This window comes from Salmo salar, chromosome ssa03 (genome assembly GCF_905237065.1).
Source record: "Salmo salar chromosome ssa03, Ssal_v3.1, whole genome shotgun sequence".
In the NCBI taxonomy this organism is placed as follows: Eukaryota; Metazoa; Chordata; class Actinopteri; order Salmoniformes; family Salmonidae; genus Salmo; species Salmo salar.
Genome location: NC_059444.1, coordinates 53,902,185 through 53,922,375, shown reverse-complemented (window position 1 = coordinate 53,922,375; position 20,191 = coordinate 53,902,185). Strand labels below are relative to the sequence as shown.

Here is a 20,191-nt window from a genome sequence, read left to right as displayed (position 1 = left end):
TGGACCAGTAGATGGGGTCACAGCCCCAGAAAATAATAAAGATTTAAAATGTAGCGTTTACTACGGTGCTATATGTTTAATCAAATTATTGGTATGTATTCCGTTTAACTATAAAATGTTCGAGATAACAAAGCATATTTTTTATCCACATGTATGCTATTTTAATCTGTTTCACGTCATACGTATGCGTCGGCCGGAAATTGAATTTCCATCGCCTCTTGTTTTTGTTCCCAGTTAGATTCTGTTCAGCAGCTGGGTTAGGTAGGCTTTTTGTGTTCGAAATTTACGAAATATTTGGTTAGTTTGAACAACTTTATCAATTCAAACGGTGTTTGGACAATAACGCAGAGCCATGTCTAAACGCGCTTCTTTTCACACACAACTGTCCTCCATCATGGAAATACTGTCCAGAACCGCAATGGCTCATGTGTGCAAACTGGTTGACGACGAATACGCGGGAATGTCTTTAGAAAATGAGGCTCTCACTGATAAATTGCATAATCTGGAAAGTGAACTGACAATTGTGAAAAGCACAGCTCCCAAGCTGTCTGGAAACTATCGCTCTGTTGGTGTTCAAACTGGTGAAACTATCACCAGAATAGACAGAGGTATGTTGAGGTTCTTTGATAATGCATCCATGACAGGGAGGAGGATGCATGTTGTGTTGACAACAATGCATGCAGAATGGGGATTTTATAGTCTTCCTTCCTTTCCCTTTTAGTCTATTCGTCCTATAGGGGCCACTGTTTTCAATGTGTTTGACACAATATGCCCAAGTGCCAATTCAGTTCTGCATTCTCTTCCAGGGCTAAATGGGTCCCCCACCATCGAAGGAATATTTGGGAAGGAATGGTGCCTTGATCTATGGAACCATGGGGATCCCTACAGCACAGAGAACAGTCCGCAACACACTGCTAAAGTGAGTGAGTAGACTGAGGACAGTTTCCCTTGCCTCATCCGCTGTTCTTCATCTGCACTGATATGAGAAAGCACTAGGCAGGATTGTGGAAACCAACAGAGGACTCAGGCTTACCAGAGGACATGCTGTCAGATGCCCAGCTCTTTGAAATGAGTGACTCAGAGGCTCCCCTACATTATTGACACTTACCCCTTCTGTCATGTTTAGAAGTCTTATTCCTTCAATGCATTTTGTTATTTAGTGTCTGCATTTTTCATGTGGCTCCTAAAAATATTTGTCTTATTCTCATAGTCAACAGGGGTGCCTTCAGGCCAAGCTGACGTTAAAGAGGAGGATTTTGAGGTGGAAATCATAAACAGCAGAGACCCACAGGAAAGACCAACAATAATTTTAGATGGTAAGTTGTTAGAGGTTTTAATCTGAGATGTTTGAATTGCCTGGCTGGTGTAGTGCTAAATCGCATAGGTTTAACTGTATGCGTTTGATGACATGCACAGTTATAAGACACTGTGACCGTCATCGTGGAGGTTTGGACATTGTTTTTCATGAATAGGTGGACAGGCAATCGAAGCCACAACTCGTATGTGTATTCTTTTTGTATTTTCTCTGTTGCTTCAGGAGATGATGACTTATTGGACAATGGAAGAGAAGGGCCCTCCAATGAGTATCCATCCTTTGATTCCTTCCGCCAGGACAGGCCAGGGAGACGGGATAAACAGGTACTGGAGATGTCAACTACGGATGTCTCCACAGGACACACTTTACGTTTCATATCCATCGACGGAGTGGAGGAGGAATATGGCGAGCATGTCTTTCCCATTGAGGACGATGAGACAAATGAGTTCCTACCAGACGATACCGAGCTGTTGCCCAACGAAGGACAAGATGAACACATCACAAAGCCAACGTACGCAAAGAAGTCTTTAGCAAAGTCAAAAAGCAAAGCTGGAAAGACTGCTGGGAAGACTTTCAGTTACTTTAACAGGTTTAACTTGCACTCCCATAGTAAATCCGAAACAAACAAGTTAAGTTGCGTGATTTGTAAGAAGACTTTCTTGCGGCAGAACCATCTGACAATGCATATGAAATCTCACAAGTCGCTTTACTGCAGTGTGTGTAAGAACTGTTATCCTGGGAAAACTCAGCTCAAAAAACACAAATGTGTTGCTCCCGATTATCTGGCCTCGAACAGCTCGAAGTACTTTTGCCATTACTGCGGCAAGTCTTTCAGCTGTCCGTCAAGCCTGAGGATACACCACCTGGTGCACACTGGAGAGAGACCCCACACGTGCACTGTCTGCGGGAGAGGATTCACACAGAAGGGCAATCTGAAATGTCACATGCGCCTTCACACTGGTGAGAAACCGTTCAAATGCCTCACATGCGAAATTGGTTTCACCCAGAAAGTATACCTCACTCAGCACTTGGCCAAAGCTCACGGTCAAAAGGAAGATAAGAAAAAGAAGGCGCAAGTGCACAAATGTTCTAAGTGTCAGTTGTCTTTCGTCAATCAGCAACTGCTCCAAACACACATGGCTGTTCATAAAAATAAATGAAGTATTTTTGGTTGATTGCAATACTCTTGACTTAAAGGGGCAAGCTGCAGTTGCTACATGTATTTTGGGACTTAGAAATTATGTACTCATTTATTGTTGAAGAATATAACTTATTAATCCCTCATGAGCTTAGTTGAACTGTTGTACCCCATCAGAACCCAACATAAACAAAGTAAATAAACACTTAACATTTGTCATTTAGCAGACGCTCTTATCCAGAGTGACTTACAGGAGCAATTAGGGTTAAGTGCCTTGATCAAGGGCACATCGACAGATTTTTCTCCAGGCCCAGCCCTCAGCTTTTTACCGAAACAGGTGGGGAGGCCTCTATCTGAACCGCTGATTGCCCCTTTAAAGGATTGTGTGCCTGCTCTGCTCAAACTGGAGAACCGAATACTGTCTAATGTATGTCATACTTCACAATATTGGAGCGACCTTGTCAAGGGGTTTGGATCTGGACACTGGAAGTCCCCCCCCCCCCCAAATAAGCTACAGTATGTTGTAGGCTTTAAGTGTATTTATTACACTTGTTTTATTTGACTGAATTCGCTACAACACTAACAGGATGTATTAGGCTATCTGGTATGATTTACCTACAATAAAAGTAAATTGAAGTTTTATTTTGCAAAGAACGTGGTGCATGAGTATTGCACAATTCATAGGTACTGTAATGTTTACCTTCCTGCCTGTTCTATATTTTAGGCTCAAGGAATTAACCTGCCAATGTTTGGTGCAAGATGGCAGTTGGTACTGTATCTGCATTGTCCTCTATACATTGGTAAATATGACAAGTTATCATTAAATGGATGTTTTCAATTTCTGTTCCCAGCAGCGCATTTTATACTTGTTTTGTACATAATGCTTCCATGATTGTCTGTTTTTCTGGAGTATATTCATCTGCTGTAAACTTAATTTGCTTTTAATTAAAACAGCATTATGGGTATAACATTTCAATCATTTAATCATTGCCATGTTTACATTTTTATAACATATGGAATACAAATGTAATGTGAGTACAAATAAGTAAATGTATTACTGTACCCGTTTAATTCATTACAGAAAATTATTTGGCACACGTTTACGTGACCGGTCTACCACACTGGCATTCTTCACAGTAGCACAAACAACTGGTATCAGGACTACCACTGTTTAGCACAAACAGTACATGTCTTTAGAAATACTTCAAAAATGTCTTCATCTAACAGTGGGGCATCTAGTCTATTGCCAATTGTGTGACAAGAAGGCAGTGTGTGTGTGTGTGCAATCCTACAGACAGAGCAGGAGGGAAAACTTGAATGGAGCAGTTCTGCCATGTAGTGAAGAGTAACAGCTTGGTCATGTTCATTAGGGCACACAGTAGCGCAAAACAGTTAACTTTAAAAAAAAATCTACCTACTGAAAACCACCATGATTACAATACGGCTAAAGATGTTTCAGTTTTCAAAACAAGGTTGAAATGTAAATTATTTGAAACATTGGTGTGTGTTAAAACCGTGTTTATAGGTGTAGCTCTTCCCACAGTCGACACAGCTATAAGGCTTCTCCCCGGTGTGACTCCGGAGGTGGACATTCAGCGAGCTCTTCTGAGAGAAACTCTTCCCACACTCTGTGCAACTGTAAGGTTTCTCCCCAGAGTGTGTACGCTGATGCAGCTTCAGGTACGTCTTCTGAGCGAAGCGCTTCCCGCAAACGGTGCAGCCAAACGGTTTCTCTCCAGAGTGGCGTCTGATATGGACTTTCAAGTAGCTCAAATAACCAAAGCTCTTCCCACAAAACAAACAGTCAAACTGCTGCTTCAGGTCTTTTCCAGTTCCCTGCTGGTGGCTTGGCCGGTTTCTTGGTGCGTATGTGTTGCGGGGAGGATAGTCCATGTACATCCCATTGGCTGTGTCAAGGGCCAGGCTCTGTGTGGTCAACCGGGCCAGGCTCTGTGTGGTCAACCAGACCAGCCAGAGTGGGGTCTTCCATGAGGCTCTCAATGGATGTGGGCTGCTCTGTGTCAGGCTGTACCTGATGGCTGCCTGCAGGGTATGTGTTTAAGTCCCCCTTGTATAGGTGAAGTTGACTGGCAGCTGCTCGCTCCACTGCTGGAGCATCCTCCACAGCTACGCTCCCTGTACAGTACAAATGAAAAATCTCAATACCAGCATCACAGCTGTGAAACAATTCAATAACCAGTCCCATATAGGGCTATTGCAGTGACTGTATTACTGCCACACATATTACACATGGCAAGGGCACGTCGACAGATACAGTTGAAGTCGGAAGTTTAAACGTATTTGGCTAAGGTGTATAAACTCAGTTTTTCACAATTCCTGAAATTTAGTCCTAGTAAAAATCCCCTGTCTTAGGTCAGTTAGGATCACCACTTTATTTTAAGAATGTGAAAAGTCTGAATAATAGTAGAGTGATTTATTTCAGCTTTTATTTTTTTCATCACATTCCCATTGGGTCAGAAGTTTAGATGCACTCAATTAGTATTTGGCAGCATTTCCTTTAAATAGTTTAACTTGGGTCAAATGCTTTGGGTAGCCTTCCACAAGCTTCCCACAATAAGTTGGGTGAATTTTGGCCCATTCCTCCTGAGAGAGCTGGTGTAACAGAATCAGGTTTGTAGGCCTCCTTGCTCGCACACGCTTTTTCAGTTCTGCCCACAAATTTTCTATAGGATTGAGTTCAGGGCTTTGTGATGGCCACTCCAATACCTTGACTTTGTTGTCCTTAAGCCATTTTGCCATAACTTTGCAAGTATGCTTGGGGTCAATGTCCATTTGAAAGACCCATTGCGACCAAGCTTTAACTTCCTGACGTCTTGAGATGTTGCTTCAATATATCCACATAATTTTCCTACCTCATCTATTTTGTGAAGTGCACCAGTCCCTCCTGCAGCAAAGCACCCCCACAACATGATGCTGCCACTCCCGTGCTTCACGGTTGGGATGGTGTTCTTCGGCTTGCAATCCTCCCTCTTTTTCCTCCAAACATAATGATGGTCATAATGGCCAAACAGTTCTATTTTTGTTTCATCAGACCATAGGACATTTCTCCAAAAAGTACGATCTTGGTCCCCATGTGCAGTTGCAAACTGTAGTCTGGCCTTCTTATGGCGGTTTTGGAGCAGTGGCTTCTTCCTTGCTGAGCGGCCTTTCAGGCTAAGTTGATTAAGGACTCGTTTTACTGTGGATATAGATACTTTTGTACCTGTTTCCTCCAGCATCTTCACAAGGTTCTTTGCTGTTATTCTGGGATTGTTTTGCACTTTTCGCACCAAAGTACATTCATCTCTAGGAGACAGAACACGTCTCCTTCCTGAGCGGTATGAAGGCTGCGTCGTCCCATGGTGTTTATACTTGCGTACTACTGTTTGTACAGATGAACGTGGTACCTTCAGGCGTTTGGAAATTGCTCCCAAGGATGAACCAGACTTGTGGAGGTCTACAATTTTTTTCTTAAGTCTGATTTCTTTTGCATTTTGGAGTAGAGGCACTGAGTTTGAAGGTAGGCCTTGAAATACATCCACAGGTACACCTCCAATTGACTCAAATTATGTCAATTAGCCTATCAGAAGCTTCTAAAGCCATGACATAATTTTCTGGAATTTTCAAAGCTGTTTAAAGGCACAGTCAACTTAGTGTATGTAAACTTCTGACCCACTGGAATTGTGATACAGTGAATTATAAGTGAAATAATCTGTCTGTAAACAAGCTTGCGGATGGCTACCCGAAACATTTGACCCAAGTTAAACAATTTAAAGACAATGCTACCAAATACTAAATTGAGTGTGAACTTCTGACCCACTGGAAAGGTGATGAAATAAATCATTCTCACTACTATCATTCTGACATTTCACTTTCTTAAAATAAAGTGGTGATCCTAACTGACCTAAGACAGGGAATGTTTACTAGGATTAAAATGTCAGGAATTGTGAAAAACTGAGTTTAAATGTATTTGGCTAAGGTGTATGTAAACTTCTGACTTCAACTGTATATCTTTTGATTTCTAAGGCTTGTATCATTCACAACAAAAGTTGCCAAATAACTGTTTCAAATGATACATTTTACACTCAACATAGCCACTTCATATGCACACAGTCATTCTATTTTATTCAGGTAACTTCAATTACATTCTTCTTAATATAAAATAATGGCACAGATCTTATAAGCTTACCTTGTCTACTAAATGAACAAGCCTATGTTATGGTGCATAGCCAGATAACATACAGTTGGCCAACTCATTCTGTTCTTCTGAAATACATTTTCATATCATAACGTTTCTTCAGACCTGCCTAAAATAATGAATTTGTGATTGTGGTGTATAGTCAATTGATTTATTCAACTTTTTTTAAATGCAGACATTCCAAAGGCGTGCATCAGAGGCTTGTACGAGTGGAGCCTGGAGATGCTAAACGTATTCATGTTAATTAACAGTTAATTACCGTGAGACCAGCTGTCTTTCGCATGACAATAACAGGCTGACAAAATGTAATGACCGCCACAGCCCTAGTTCCTTAACAAGTCATAGTAGCATACAACTCTTATCCAGAGACTGACTTACAATTGCAACTCGCATCCTTCCTTCATGAAAGGATGTCATTTATTTTACATATGAATGAGTTGTCCAAATTTCAATGATCACGACACACATACTTTTTCTGTTGCTTGCATGTCCCCTCTGCTGGTCCACTGGCTGATCCTCAAACAGCTCTTCTTTGATAAACACCAAGTCAGGCTCATTGTCCACCAAGTCTATTGCCTACACAAGACAGGTGAGTGACCGTTAGACAACACATCGTTCTTTTTTATTCTGAATGTAACAGAAGCACCTTTGTAACCTTCATTGTGATCCATGAGTATAACCCTTCCCAGTCCCAATTTACTCCTTAACCCTTTCCCTAGGCCCTAACCTTTTGATCTGAATGGTCTGGATAGGTATAAACACTCAGCTTCCACCACATTGCTGGGTCTTTAACCTTACAGATCTGCAAACATCAAATCGGTAGGACTATTGTCAGGGGAAGGGAGCAAATTGGGACAGCCTGGCTAGCAGATGCACTATTCAAGGATATTAATAAATCTGACCTGAGTGACCTCATCATCGCCCAAGATGGCAGATCCAATTGTTGTCTCTTTATCCTGAGGGATTGACTCCCCATCTCTCCATAGATCCATGCACCAGTCCTTACCAAAGACACTCTCTATCGCGGGGGCAGACTGCTTCTCTGAAAAGGGGAACGTCGATCATGAATATAATGACCGTGGCTGAACCAGCCTCCATCTTCCCATTAAACAGCTCTGCAAGCGTTATAACGTTAAAATATGTTACTCACCAAATATGCCTGCCCTGCCTGCAACTATCGCCATTTACTGCTGTTACGCCCGGTATGTACTTCCAAAAAAGGCCTAAATAAAAATTGACAAGCAACCGGAAAAAAATTAAGTATTGTTTTTTGACCAGAAGAGGTGCCTATTGGTAGCTCTTCCGGTCAAAAACACTACATAGAAAAAAAGTGTCCGGTTGCTTATACATTTTTATTTAGACCGTTTTTGGAAGTACATACATGCTTGCAGAGTTGTCTACTGGGAAGATGAATAGAAGCTTTGTGGGAAAAGAGGAGATTGTCATATCAAATCAAAATGTATTTGTCATGTGTTCATAAACAGGTGTAGACTAATAGTGTAATGCTTGCTTACGGGTCCTTGTCCAACATGCAAAATAGTGACAAGGAATAAATACACAGTGAATAACTTGTAAAAAATAACATGGCTATATACAGTGAATACCAGTACTGATTCGATGTGCAGGGATACGGCGTAATTAATGTAGCTATGTACATATAGTTAGGGGTAAAGTGACTAGGCAACGGGACAGATAATAAACCGTGGCAGCAGCATATGTGGTGAGTGTGAAAGTGTGTGTGTGGGCTTATGTAGTGTGTATGTTGGTGTAAGTACGTGTGTGGGTAGTCCAATGTGGGCATAGAGTCGGTGCAAGAGAGTTAGTGCAAAAAAGGGTCAATGCAGGTAGTCCGGGTAGCCATTTGATTAGCTATTTAGAAGTCTTGTTGGTTTCAGACTTGGTGCACTGGTACCACTTTCCATGCGGTTGCAGAAAACGGTCTATATATCACTTGGGTGGCTGGCACCAGACACTTTTTTGGTTCTTCCTCTGACACTGCCTGGTGTAGAGGTCCTCAATGGCAGGGAGCTCGGCCTCAGTGATGTACTAGGCCGCACTCACCACCCTCTGTAGTGCCTTGTGGTCAGGTGCCTTGCAGTTTCCATACCAAGCATTGATGCAGCCAGTCAACATCCTCTTAATGGTGCACCTGTAGAACTTTGAGGCCCATGCCAAATCTTTTCAGCCTCCTGAGGGGGAAAGAGGTGCTGTCATGCCCTCTCCACAAAATGTGCAGACCATGTTAATTCCTTAGTAATGTGGACACTGAGAAATTTGAAGAGCTCGACCCTCTCCACCACTGCCCCATCGATGTGGATGGGGGCATGCTCGCCCCTCTGTTCCTGTAGTCCAAGATCAGCTCCTTTCTCTTGCTGATGTTGAGGGGGAGGTTGTTGTGCTGGCACCACATTGCCAGGTCTCTGACCTCCTCCCTATAGGCTGCCTCAGTCATCAGGCCTACCACCATCATGTTGTCGGCAAACCTGATGGTGTTGGAGTCGTGCGCAGCCACGCAGTTGTGGGTGAACAGGAGGGGACTAAGCACACAACCCTGAGGGGCCCCGGTGTTGATGGTCAGTGTGGCAGATGTGTTGTTGCCTACCCTCACCGCCTGGGGGTGGCCAGTCAAGAAGTCCAGGAACCAGTTGCGACCTCCCAGGGTCTTATGATGTTGAATGCTGAGCTGTAGTTTAACAAACGGTTAAATTACCACATACCTTTACAGGGTTAAGGGTTCCGACATGAACAAATGTCCATGTTACAGCGCTCGTTTACGGAAAACAGCTGGAAGACAGAGGCGTACCTGTGCTAATTAACGTTAGCCATCTGCGTCTCCGAACACCTTCGTGTAAACGGAAGATGGACGCCACAAACATGTTGTCGCCTGCAACTGTGTTAAAACCGGTTAAAACAGTGCAGTAACTGTATAATTTGAATTTGTGAAATGTTTTATGTAATATTAAAGTAGGAGGGATTTATGTTTCTAGAATTGTACCAGAATTGAGTCACGTTTAGATGGAATAACGTTATTTGGCTGTTTGGCCGACGTCACAAAGTTATCAAAAACTAACAATGTATTGATTACATCACCCAAAGAATAGCCCGGAATTACAAAGAATGTGTGCAGCTAATTGCGGGCTATTCTTTGGGTGCTGAAATCACTAGTTGTATCTAAAGTCTGCCCACACTAGTCTTAACTCGTAAATCGTGGGATCTATTTTAATCGGCTACAGTAGCAAGCTAGCTAACGTTACCGTCTAAAAATGCTCACCTCGGTTCTCTGTTGCTCGATGCGTAAATATTTGTCCCGAGACCTGAACTCCATTCTGACAACGGCTGGCAATGACCCTTTTACGCTCGTGCAGTTTTACCGTCTTTAATTCAATCTCTAGCAGATAACATTTCTTCTTTAATGCCTCGTTCTCATTCATGTGTTGGGATATTTCAGAACGGAGAACGGACGAGCACTCGTCGACAAGTTTACCGATTTCAACCACAGCAGCTTTGCTTAGCATTTCCATAATGGAAGCTAACTGGATCTGAAAACTTCCCCGATTTATCATCGTATTCATGGTTTTGTTTTAAAAAGAAACTAAGTCCAACGTGTATGATAGGCTGGCGATATTAATAAAAATGATTAATAATAGACATTGATTGGGTGGCTAGCTAGCTGAAATAGACCAGGGATAAGAGAAATTACGAGATAGGAATCCTATTGGGCAAAGATCTTCGAATGTATAAAGCCCCACCCATCAGACTTTCGACCAATCGCGTTTAGGTTGTCATGCTGCGTCACGCGGTTGCTAAACTGATCGTCACGCAATCCCTTCTCAAAGTCGGGGTATGGCTATTTTCCTCGAAAGTACGATGCAAAAGCTGTACGATATTACAGATAAGTTAATTATCTCACATCTCCGAAAATATTTTTTATGTGGTACTTCTTGTCGAAATTCATGCTAATGTTGGGGGTTTAGAGCTAGCCCAATTGACTCCCATTCACTTCTTGAAGGAGCGCTCTCCTTGTCTCAGAATCACCCAGAATGCACCGTGCGGCTCATTGACGACGCATGGGCAGCGTAGACAATGGGCTGGAATACGAATGCAATGGAGTTTTCCATCTTCTCAAAAATATCTCTGAATAGACCTCTCGCTCACGATTCTAAACATTACCGCTTTGAATTGTGGGATTCTTTACCGTAAACCCACAAAGTAATGGTCATGTACACATTTTTTGTTGAGCTTTAATTCATAGTTTATGGTCAAATATCCCACAATCCAATGCGGTAATGTTTCGATCCAATTAAAAAACTATACCCTTGGCAATTGGCTGTTACTTTCAGGGCTATATTTCACCTCCAAACCCGATTTCAAATGAGGAAAACGATATCCAGGCTGTATCACATCCTGCCGTGATTTGGAGTCCCATAGGGCGGCGCACAATTGGCCCAGCCGTCATTGTAAATAACAATTTGATCTTAACTGGCTTGCCTAGTTAAATAAAGGTTACATTTGAATAAAATAAAAATGACAGAGCGCAAAATAGAGACCTGGCAAATGTTGAAAAATAGGACAGCTTTATTTTTCTGAAAAGCAGAGACTAATATTTTATGAGGAAAACTTTGAATGACTGAAGTCCAGCAAATCCGCTGCAGAGGCTGTAGGCCTATGGTTGGTACTAGTACGGATGAGGTCTATTTGTCCATCTGTCCTCTTGTAAACTGGACTCACTGTAAACATGCATGCTAAACTCTGTATGTACACCCATGTGTTTCTTAAGGTTACAGTTTTTAGTAAATCCCTTCCCACATTTCACACAAACATAAGGTTTTTCTCCGGTGTGGGTGCGCTGGTGCATATCGAGAGTGCATTTTTGAATGAAGCTCTTGCCACAGTCGAGGCAGCGATATGGCTTTTCTCCGGTGTGTGTGCGTTGGTGGGTATAAAGATGCCCTTTCTGTGCGTATCTCTTTCCACACAGCGTGCATCGGTACGGTTTCTCTCCAGTGTGACTTCGCTGGTGTATTTCCAGCTGACTAGAACACCTGAAGTTCTTGCCACATTGCATACAGCCAAATCTTTTAGCTCCTGATGTTCTCAGGCTGTGGATCTTCATGTTCGACTTTGCCACACTGAAACTCTGAGAGGGCACATTTGTTATACCACCAGAGCTGTTTCCAGTTATGGAGTTTCTCTGTGCAGCAGGTGTGATCTGCTGCGCATCCTGGCTCTGTGAACATGCAGGTGGCGTCCAATGGGTGTCCAGGTCCTCCAATTGCACTCCGGATGAGTGCTGAGTGCTGTGGTTCCCTTGGCTCTTAGTTAGTATAGGGTGGTTGTCTGAGCTGTCTGGACAATGCTGAAGCACATTGAGACACCCAACATCTGTATCAAGTGATGTTGCTGCTCCTGTTTGACACAGGAAGGAATGTGTAAGTATATCTTTTAGAACATAATTAAAACAGTTCAACCTTTATATTCAGTTACACAAGACAAGCCGATGCTTCTGCATTTTGCCTATTGCACTATATTACCCAACTTTCTAGGTTACCCAACTGTTAAGCAATGCCAATACAAGTCACTGTCCTCCCTGACAGTGTACTATTTGGCACCCAGGCCCTCATGTGATTTTTAATCCATCAACACTCACCATTTTCATGTATGAGTTCGGTCTTTGGCCCACTACCCCATATGTCCACCTCTGAAGGTTCCTCCTTGATCACAATCAACTCAGGCTGGTCTCTCACCACTGTGGTAGGCTTTGGGGTAAACAACAACAGCTCAGCAAAAAATGGTAACTAGAAGGACATTACAGTGAGGCTACTTGACAGAAGGAATGACAGTTAATGTACCACTGTTTCCAAAACAAGAGCACCATCTTCAACCTGATGGATGACGTGCATCTCTTGGGGAGGACAAATGTTTTCCCAGGAACTCTCACTAAGCAGACAAGAAAACAAATAGATTCAATTCTGCCAGATTAAAAGGGTTGGGTTCAATCAATAAATCAAGTATTTAATAAAATTATTTTTACATCAGCATTTATCAAGAACTGCTTTACAGTTACCCAGCCTAAACCCAAAGAGCAAGAAGAAGCCACAGGATTCAGGCAGCACAGGGTTTCATGCAGAATCATTAAAATATCTGTGATTTGTGGCCAGTATAATCCAGACCTGGGTCAAAAACTATAGCAAATTAGAAATGTGCACTTTTGGGACTCAAACACAGCACACGTCTTTGACTCAGATCTATTACACACACACACACACACACACACACACACACATTACCTGCCCATAGAATATTCAATAAGGGTCAACTTTGCAAACCTTTTTTTGATTGCAGGTATTTTGGGCTCAGACTGAGGTATTTCACAATAACCGTTCATTAAACCATCTCTCATTCTTGTTGGCGTTTTCGTGAGTGTATCTGCCGTTGCGTCCTGCCTGTGCCCTCCATCGATCCAAAGCAAATTCTCCATCAGCTGCAGTTTCTCTGTAAGTGTTGCTATTTCATTCCGACCACGCGTTATTTCTAATTTTAAAACCTTTGATTCGATGTCGACTAGTTTGCTTATTTCTGAAACTGCTGTTTTTGATAACGCGTCCATGACAGAAACGAGCTGTGCTTGAAAACAAAACGCTGTCGACATTTTGGCAAAAGTATTTATATAAAACTCTAATCTGCTGATAACTGTATGTATTACTTCCAACGAGCTGTCAAATATTTAGTTTGTTGTATAAAACAACGTGTGCCTCGAGTTCTTTGTACAAACATGCACACAACAAAGACGCATGGTTCCATCTACAGGATCGGAGGGGAAATCACAAAGGATCACAGCAAAGAGAAGTGGCATCTAAAAAGCATTTGGGAGAATAATTTTAGAGCATTTTCATTTAATTAATAACTACCACAATTATAACGAGTAAAGGGGTTTCATTAGTATACGTAGTTCATAGTCTGTTACTATACTGTTAATTATCAGTTAGTTGATTTACATCTAATATCGTATACAATCCAGATCATCAAAGACGATTAGAGTGTACTAAAGACAGTTCTTAGGGTTAAATCCAAATACAGTGCACACAACACACACAGCATTTGAGGCAATCACAATCACTACAATTACCAGAATTCAACATAACAGGGCGGTCCTGGATATTTGATTGGCTAGTGGAGGAAAAGTTTCAGGAAGTGCTGCGAGTGGCAAATTTGCGTTCGCCGACAAAAAAACAGAAGGTAATTAAACAAGATTTACTTTGAGTAAAATGTTGCTTTTTCACACGCTTTATTAGAGCTAATAGTATGAATTTGATACCTGTCTGGAACTGGTGAGCTTCACCTACTCTCCAGATTGAGATGCAAGCTATCAATGGCACTGCAGAGCTCTCTTACATGCACCATACTGGACACTTAACGTGCATCAGTGAGATTATGCTGATAAATCCGAATGTTATACCAGTTTTCTTGTTACACAGCCTGAAACTAAGCACTGCAAAAACGTTTCTTTACAAGCCAGAAAGTTCAATATAATTACATTTGAACTTAGTCTGATGTACAGGCAATGTAAAGCGTAGTCACATTCGGACTACAGTGAGATGTGAATTTCCCCAGAATACTCACCATCATCATTATTATTATAGACCAGTCCACTCTTGCCTTTTTTTGTTATATTTATTGGTAGCTGGCCCGCTTCTCTTGAATTGGGGAAATTATGCAATATCATGGTGAATTGTAAAACAATGTGGTGTATTGACAGTGACACTTCCTCCTTACTGGTATAAGAAGTGCATCACTGATTCTAAAATGAACTGTTTTCTGTTACCCTTCTTTTTCCTCCCTCTTCTATTCCAGTCAGGATGTCAGGCAGAAGAGTAGTGGTGTTCCCCTCAGCAGCAGAGCTTGGTCCAGCTCTAGCTCACCTGGTAGTATCTCGGGCTGACAAGGCCCTGTTGGACCATGGCCGGTTCTCCCTGGGCCTCTCAGGGGGCAGCCTGGTGTCCATGCTCAGCAAGGAGCTGCCCGCCCTGCCAGACCTGGACTGCAGCCTCTGGCTAGCAGGGTTCTGTGATGAGAGGCTGGTTCCCTTCGACGATGGAGAGAGTACCTATGGACTGTACAAGGTAACATAATCTCATAGTTTACTGGTCCTCGCCTCATCAGCTGCATATATTAACATCAGTTTACTGTAAACCTGCTATGCACAAAAGATGACAATTAATATACAATGAATGTACAAAATATAGGAACACTTGTTATTTCCATGACAGACTGACCAGGTGAAGGATATGATCCCTTATTGATGTCAGTTGTTAAATCCACTTCAATCAGTGTAGATGAAGGCTAGGAGACATCTTAAAAAAGGACAATTGAGACATGGATTGTGTGCAGCATGTGTACCATTCAGAGGGTGAATGGGCAAGACAAACTATTTAAGTGCCTTTGAACAGGGTATGGCGCTAGGTGCACCGGTTTAAATTTGTGTCAACAACTGCAACACTGCATGTTTTTTTTACGCTCAACCGTTTCCTGTGTATCAAAAATGGTCCACCATCCAAAGGACATCCAGCCAACTTGACACAACTATGGGAAGCATTGGAGTCAACATGGGCCAGCGTCCCTGTGGAACACTTTCGAAACCTTGTAGAGTCCATGCCCCGACAAATTTAGGCTGTTCAGAGGGAAAAAGGGGGTGCAACTCAATGTTAGGAAGGTGTTCCTAATGTTTTGTACAGTCAGTGTATGTGAATATTCTTATCCTACAGCCTGATGTCTGTATTTTTCTGCAAGCACACATATTAATTCAGGGGCAGGGCATGTACCTTTTTCTAGTTTTCATTAAAACCTTTTAAGGCCAGTTCTATCAAGTGTTGATCCTATTAGGATCAACACTTCTATTCATCCTAACTCTTTATATTCAATCATGTTTTGTTTTTGTCAACAGAATCAGTTGTTCTCCAAAATCAACATCCCAGACAGTGGGGTCCTGGCGATTGACCCCTCTTTATCTGTACAGGAGTGTGCTGAGGATTATGCCCGCAAACTGAAGGAGGTACACACCCACACACACACACATATACACACACAGTGATTTAATCACTTGTATGGTTATGAAACAAAGAAAAGTTATGACATGAAACACTGAAATATTATAGTCTATTTTGGTATTGAAGGTAGACTCAGCGATATGACGTAGATGCAAAAAGTAAACAGCATAGTTGGTCAATTTCCACAACAACTAAGAGCGTTGAAGCGCAAGACTTTACTTCTCTGCTGTTTTGGTGCCCTGTCTACCACGCTGTGAACAGCGTGAAGGGAACCCGTGCCGATACTGACTGTGTGTGAGCGAAGTGTTGCATCTCGCTCACCTCAATATCTCCGGTGCTGCTCATGGCAACGTCATTTTGACTGTGTCTACCTTTAATTATTTTGTCTCACATGTACATATAGGCCTTCCCGAAGGAGGATATCCCAGTGTTTGATCTGTTGCTGCTGGGCATGGGGCCTGATGGACACACCTGTTCCCTCTTCCCAGACCATCCCCTGCTGGAGGTGAGCACAGTCTACGCCCCAGTTCCAGGCCGTCTTTATTGCGCTGTAGCCTCGTTCCATGTTGACTCCCAGGTTGTCTTTTTTTGCAGTCGCGTTGCACTGATGATCAAATCTCACAACGCCTGGAGAAGTGTTTAGCATTTTCTATGATAAAGCAATCTTCTCAGACGACCTGGATCCCCGCCTGTATCACTCACTAGGTTGTAATTTTGGTATCGGAGGAGCTAAAACGCATAACTATTTACATCGATGTTACTGATACATCTTCTTTTTTTGAACCATGTGGTCTTGTGATGATCAGATCATGACGTTCCATCTGTTCTCCATGAGGGTTAAAAAAGGCGTTGCTTGGTCTGGGCGTAATTAAAGCTGTTCGATACTATTCTCATCAGATAGTCTTTCATAATGGAAGAACTGTCATCTGTTATGGGAGAAGAGAAAACCCTCAGCATACATGTCGGAAGCAGCCCTCTCCCCGTTTCATGTTGTTTGAACTGGAAATTAGCCGTAACCCCTCTACAGTTAGTTGAATATAAATATTTATGTTTAACACATGTAAGGGAAGGCGTTCATGTTGACAGAAACATCATGTATTGTAGTGCAAATACATGAATGCGTGATCACAAATTACTGTCAGACCGACATATGGGGCTTTTAACAATATAAAAAAATCCCACACCCATTTTAGAAATCCCCCTGGGAACCCACCCTTCGTCTACTTTAATTAGAACGTCTTTTAACGACACTTATAGATACAGTTGAAGTCGGTAGTTTACATACACCTTAGCCAAATACATTTAAACTCAGTTTTTCACAATTCCTGACATTTAATCCTAGTAAAAATTCCCTTAGGTTAGTTAGATCACCACATTATTTTAATGTGAAATGTCAGAATAATAGTAGAGTGATTTATTTCAGCTTTTATTTCTTTCATCACATTCCCAGTAGTTCAGAAGTTTACATACACTCAATTAGTATTTGGTAGCATTGCCTTTAAATTGTTTAACTTGGGTCAAACGTTTCGGGTAGCCTTCCACAAGCTTCCCACAATAAGTTGGGTGAATGTTGGCCCATTCCTCCTGACAGAGCTGGTGTAACTGAGTCAGGTTTGTAGGCCTCCTTGATCGCACACGCTTTTTCAATTCTGCCCACAAATTTTATGTAGGATTGAGGTCAGGGCTTTGTGATGGCCACTCCAATACCTTGACTTTGTTGTCCTTAAGCCATTTTGCCACAACTTTGGAAGTATGCTTGGGGTCATTGTCCATTTGGAAGACCCATTTGCGACCAAGCTTTAACAGCTTGTGATGTTGCTTCAATATATCCACATAATTTTCCTGTCTCATGATGCCATCTGTTTTGTGAAGTGCACCAGTCCCTCCTGCAGCAAAGTACCCCCACAACATGATACTGCCACCCCCGTGCTTCACAGTTGGGATGGGGTTCTTCGGCTTGCAAGCCTCCCCCTTTTTCCTCCAAACATAACGATGGTCATTATGGCCAAACAGTTCTATTTTTGTTTCATCTGACCAGAGGACATTTCTCCAAAAAGTACGATCTTTGTCCCCATGTGCAGTTGCAAACCGTAGTCTGGCTTTTTCTATGGCAGTTTTGGAGCAGTGGCTTCTTCCTTGCTGAGAGTATTTTCAGGTTATGTCGATATAGGGCTCGTTTTACTGTGGATATAGATACCTTTGTACCTGTTTCCTCCAGCATCTTCACAAGGTCCTTTGCTGTTGTTCTGGGATTGATTTGCACTTTTTGCACCAAGTACGTTCATCTCTAGGAGACAGAACGCGTCTCCTTCCTGAGCGGTATGATGGCTGTGTGGTCCCGTGGTGTTTATACTTGCGTACTATTGTATGAACGTGGTACCATCAGGCGTTTTGGAAATTGCTCCCAAGGATGAACAAGACTTGTGGAGTTCTACAATTTGGTTCTGAGGTCTTGGCTGATTTCTTCAGATTTTCCCATGATGTCAAGCAAAGAGGCACTGAGTTTGAAGGTAGGCCTTGAAATACATCCACAGGTACACCTCCAATTGACTCAAATGATGTCAATTAGCCTATCAGAAGCTTCTAAAGCCATGACATAATTTTCTGGAATTTCCCAAGCTGTTTAAAGGCACAGTCAACTTAGTGTATGTAAACTTCTGACCCACTGGAATTGTGATACAGTGAATTGTAAGTGAAATAATCTGTCTGTAAACAATTGTTGGAAAAATTACTTGTGTCATGCACAAAGTAGATGTCCTAACCGACTTGCCAAAACTATAGTTTGTTAACAAGAAATTTGTGGATTGGTTGAAAAACGAGTTTTAATGATTCCAACCTAAGCGTATGTAAACTTCAGACTTAAACTGTAATATGCAGTAGGTTCAAATACGGATTCAAAGGTATGGGGCTATACATGAAAGTACAGACAGTATTTTGTGGAGTCTCAGTGTAAGGTTTAAAAAAATTATCTTTAGATTCTTCCTTTCAGTTAATTCAGGTCTGGTTCTGTCCAGTACTGTGTTTATTTAATGTGTTCCTTTACACACACGGATACACCAGTCCTGTCATGCATGTGTTGTTTTAGTCACTCCACTGGCTATGTATGGACTGTTCTTGTGTTTTGGGTTTACCCCTCTTTTAGGAAACCCAGAAAATTGTGGCCCCAATCAGTGACTCGCCCAAGCCCCCACCACAACGTGTGACCATGACATTTCCCATGGTGAACTTAGCCCGCTGTGTGGTCTTTGTGTCAACAGGGGGCAGCAAAGCACCAGTGCTAAAGGTACTGTATCCTATCCTCCAAACTGGCATCCTCTCTGATGGAATAATATCTCACTCTGATCCTAACCTATTAAGAATCAAGAAATGTCACTATGAAGACTTGATTCAGTTTATTTGTATTTATGTTTACTTGTCATTTACTGTCATAATTTTTTTTTAAATCACTAAAATAAATGTCGCTGAATAACAGTAATGGATTGAGAGCATTTCTGTGGTTGTTGATAACACTACGACAAGTGAGCGTTTCCTTTCAACTTGTGAGTTTCTGTTTTGGTCTCCCACAGCAAGTGCTGGAGGGTGGGGAAGGCCCGGCCCTACCTGCAGCCAGAGTGGTCCCCAGCCACGGTGAGCTGTTCTGGCTCATAGATGAACCAGCTGCTGCCTCCTTGACACTCCAGGTGGAGAGACCAGGCTCTGCAGCAAAACTCTAAAGACCAAAGAGAAGGACAAAAAGTAATTCAAGAACTCAACATCCACAGAGAAAAATGTACAGGATATCACTGAACGTTCCCGTTTCTATTTGACGGTGTTATGTTTTAGACATGAGATTAAAACCTACATATCATGAAAATGGGATGTAAGTGAATGAATGAATGAATAGGAAAAACATTGGATTGTTAACACATCTGTTGTAGAACTGTGCTGTGTGTGTGTGTATCATGATGGGAAAACCATTTGAAGTAGTTGCTGGATGATTCATTCCAGACGAAACGGTGTAACGTCATAATAATACAAATAGATTTACTATTAAAGTTTCAGGGTTCAGATGTCGTGAAAACTTTAGTGTGTACAATCTCGTGGAACTGTATGGGATTCCAACTAGCTGCTTGTATGGTAGCTAGCCTCAGCCAGAAAGTCTCCATATGGGACCAGTGTTTACTTTGTTACTAATCTGTTGACCTCTGTACTTTAAATTTCGACTTTGCATTTGACTAGCAAAGTGGGCGATAAAAATTAGGACATGCACTTCTAACCAAAAATGTAGGATTTTGATGATAAACTGAAATGGCACATGCCCTTCTTGGCTAAAGGGTACAATGATGAAAATAAAGATTTGTACAGAATTATCAATATTAACATTAAGAATTGATGAATAAAGGTAAAACAAATCATTTGCTCAATTCGTAGTTGTTTCCACATGCAAAAATTATTATTCAATATGTCATAAGCTTGCTGTTACATTGTAACAACCACTGTGTAATTTAGGCCCATCC

General features: G+C 42.0%; 3 protein-coding genes across 13 annotated transcripts; 2 read left to right on the top strand and 1 right to left on the bottom strand.

Moving 5' to 3' along the window:
* The first annotated feature begins 6 nt into the window (after positions 1-6).
* On the top strand, positions 7-3,291 carry LOC106600910 (zinc finger protein 33B). Of its 3 annotated transcripts, none has more exons than XM_045714949.1 (4): positions 7-91; positions 807-919; positions 1,211-1,316; positions 1,538-3,291. In XM_045714949.1, the coding sequence occupies exons 1-4, from the start codon at positions 73-75 to the stop codon at positions 2,473-2,475; spliced, it is 1,176 nt and encodes a 391-aa protein (XP_045570905.1). In that variant the 5' UTR covers positions 7-72; the 3' UTR covers positions 2,476-3,291. The 3 variants fall into 3 exon arrangements, with proteins under 3 accessions (XP_045570905.1, XP_014048152.1, XP_045570904.1); XM_014192677.2 differs by lacking the exon at positions 7-91 and adding an exon at positions 132-608 and having other exon boundaries at positions 1,541-3,291; XM_045714948.1 differs by lacking the exon at positions 7-91 and adding an exon at positions 137-608.
* Positions 3,292-3,418: 127 nt separating this feature from the next.
* LOC106600912 (uncharacterized) lies at positions 3,419-14,320 on the bottom strand. 8 transcript variants are annotated; one of them, XR_006769164.1, is made up of 9 exons: positions 12,978-13,568; positions 12,501-12,588; positions 12,299-12,407; positions 9,923-12,057; positions 8,033-8,070; positions 7,802-7,874; positions 7,554-7,693; positions 7,122-7,227; positions 3,419-4,589 (listed from the first exon to the last, which is right to left on the bottom strand). XR_006769164.1 is itself a non-coding variant. In XM_045714951.1 (5 exons), exons 2-5 carry the CDS (start codon positions 7,833-7,835, stop codon positions 4,366-4,368), a joined length of 504 nt encoding a protein of 167 aa, XP_045570907.1. In that variant the 5' UTR covers positions 7,836-8,070; positions 9,923-10,636; the 3' UTR covers positions 3,419-4,365. The 8 variants fall into 8 exon arrangements, 3 of the variants coding, with proteins under 3 accessions (XP_045570907.1, XP_014048157.2, XP_014048158.2); XR_006769163.1 differs by having other exon boundaries at positions 7,802-8,070; XR_006769165.1 differs by lacking the exons at positions 7,802-7,874; positions 8,033-8,070; positions 12,978-13,568 and adding an exon at positions 14,272-14,318.
* On the top strand, positions 12,922-20,089 carry pgls (6-phosphogluconolactonase). 2 transcript variants are annotated; one of them, XM_014192423.2, is made up of 6 exons: positions 12,922-13,145; positions 14,503-14,771; positions 15,593-15,700; positions 16,099-16,200; positions 18,838-18,978; positions 19,262-20,089. In XM_014192423.2, exons 2-6 carry the CDS (start codon positions 14,508-14,510, stop codon positions 19,406-19,408), a joined length of 762 nt encoding a protein of 253 aa, XP_014047898.1. In that variant the 5' UTR covers positions 12,922-13,145; positions 14,503-14,507; the 3' UTR covers positions 19,409-20,089.
* The last annotated feature ends 102 nt before the right edge of the window (positions 20,090-20,191 follow it).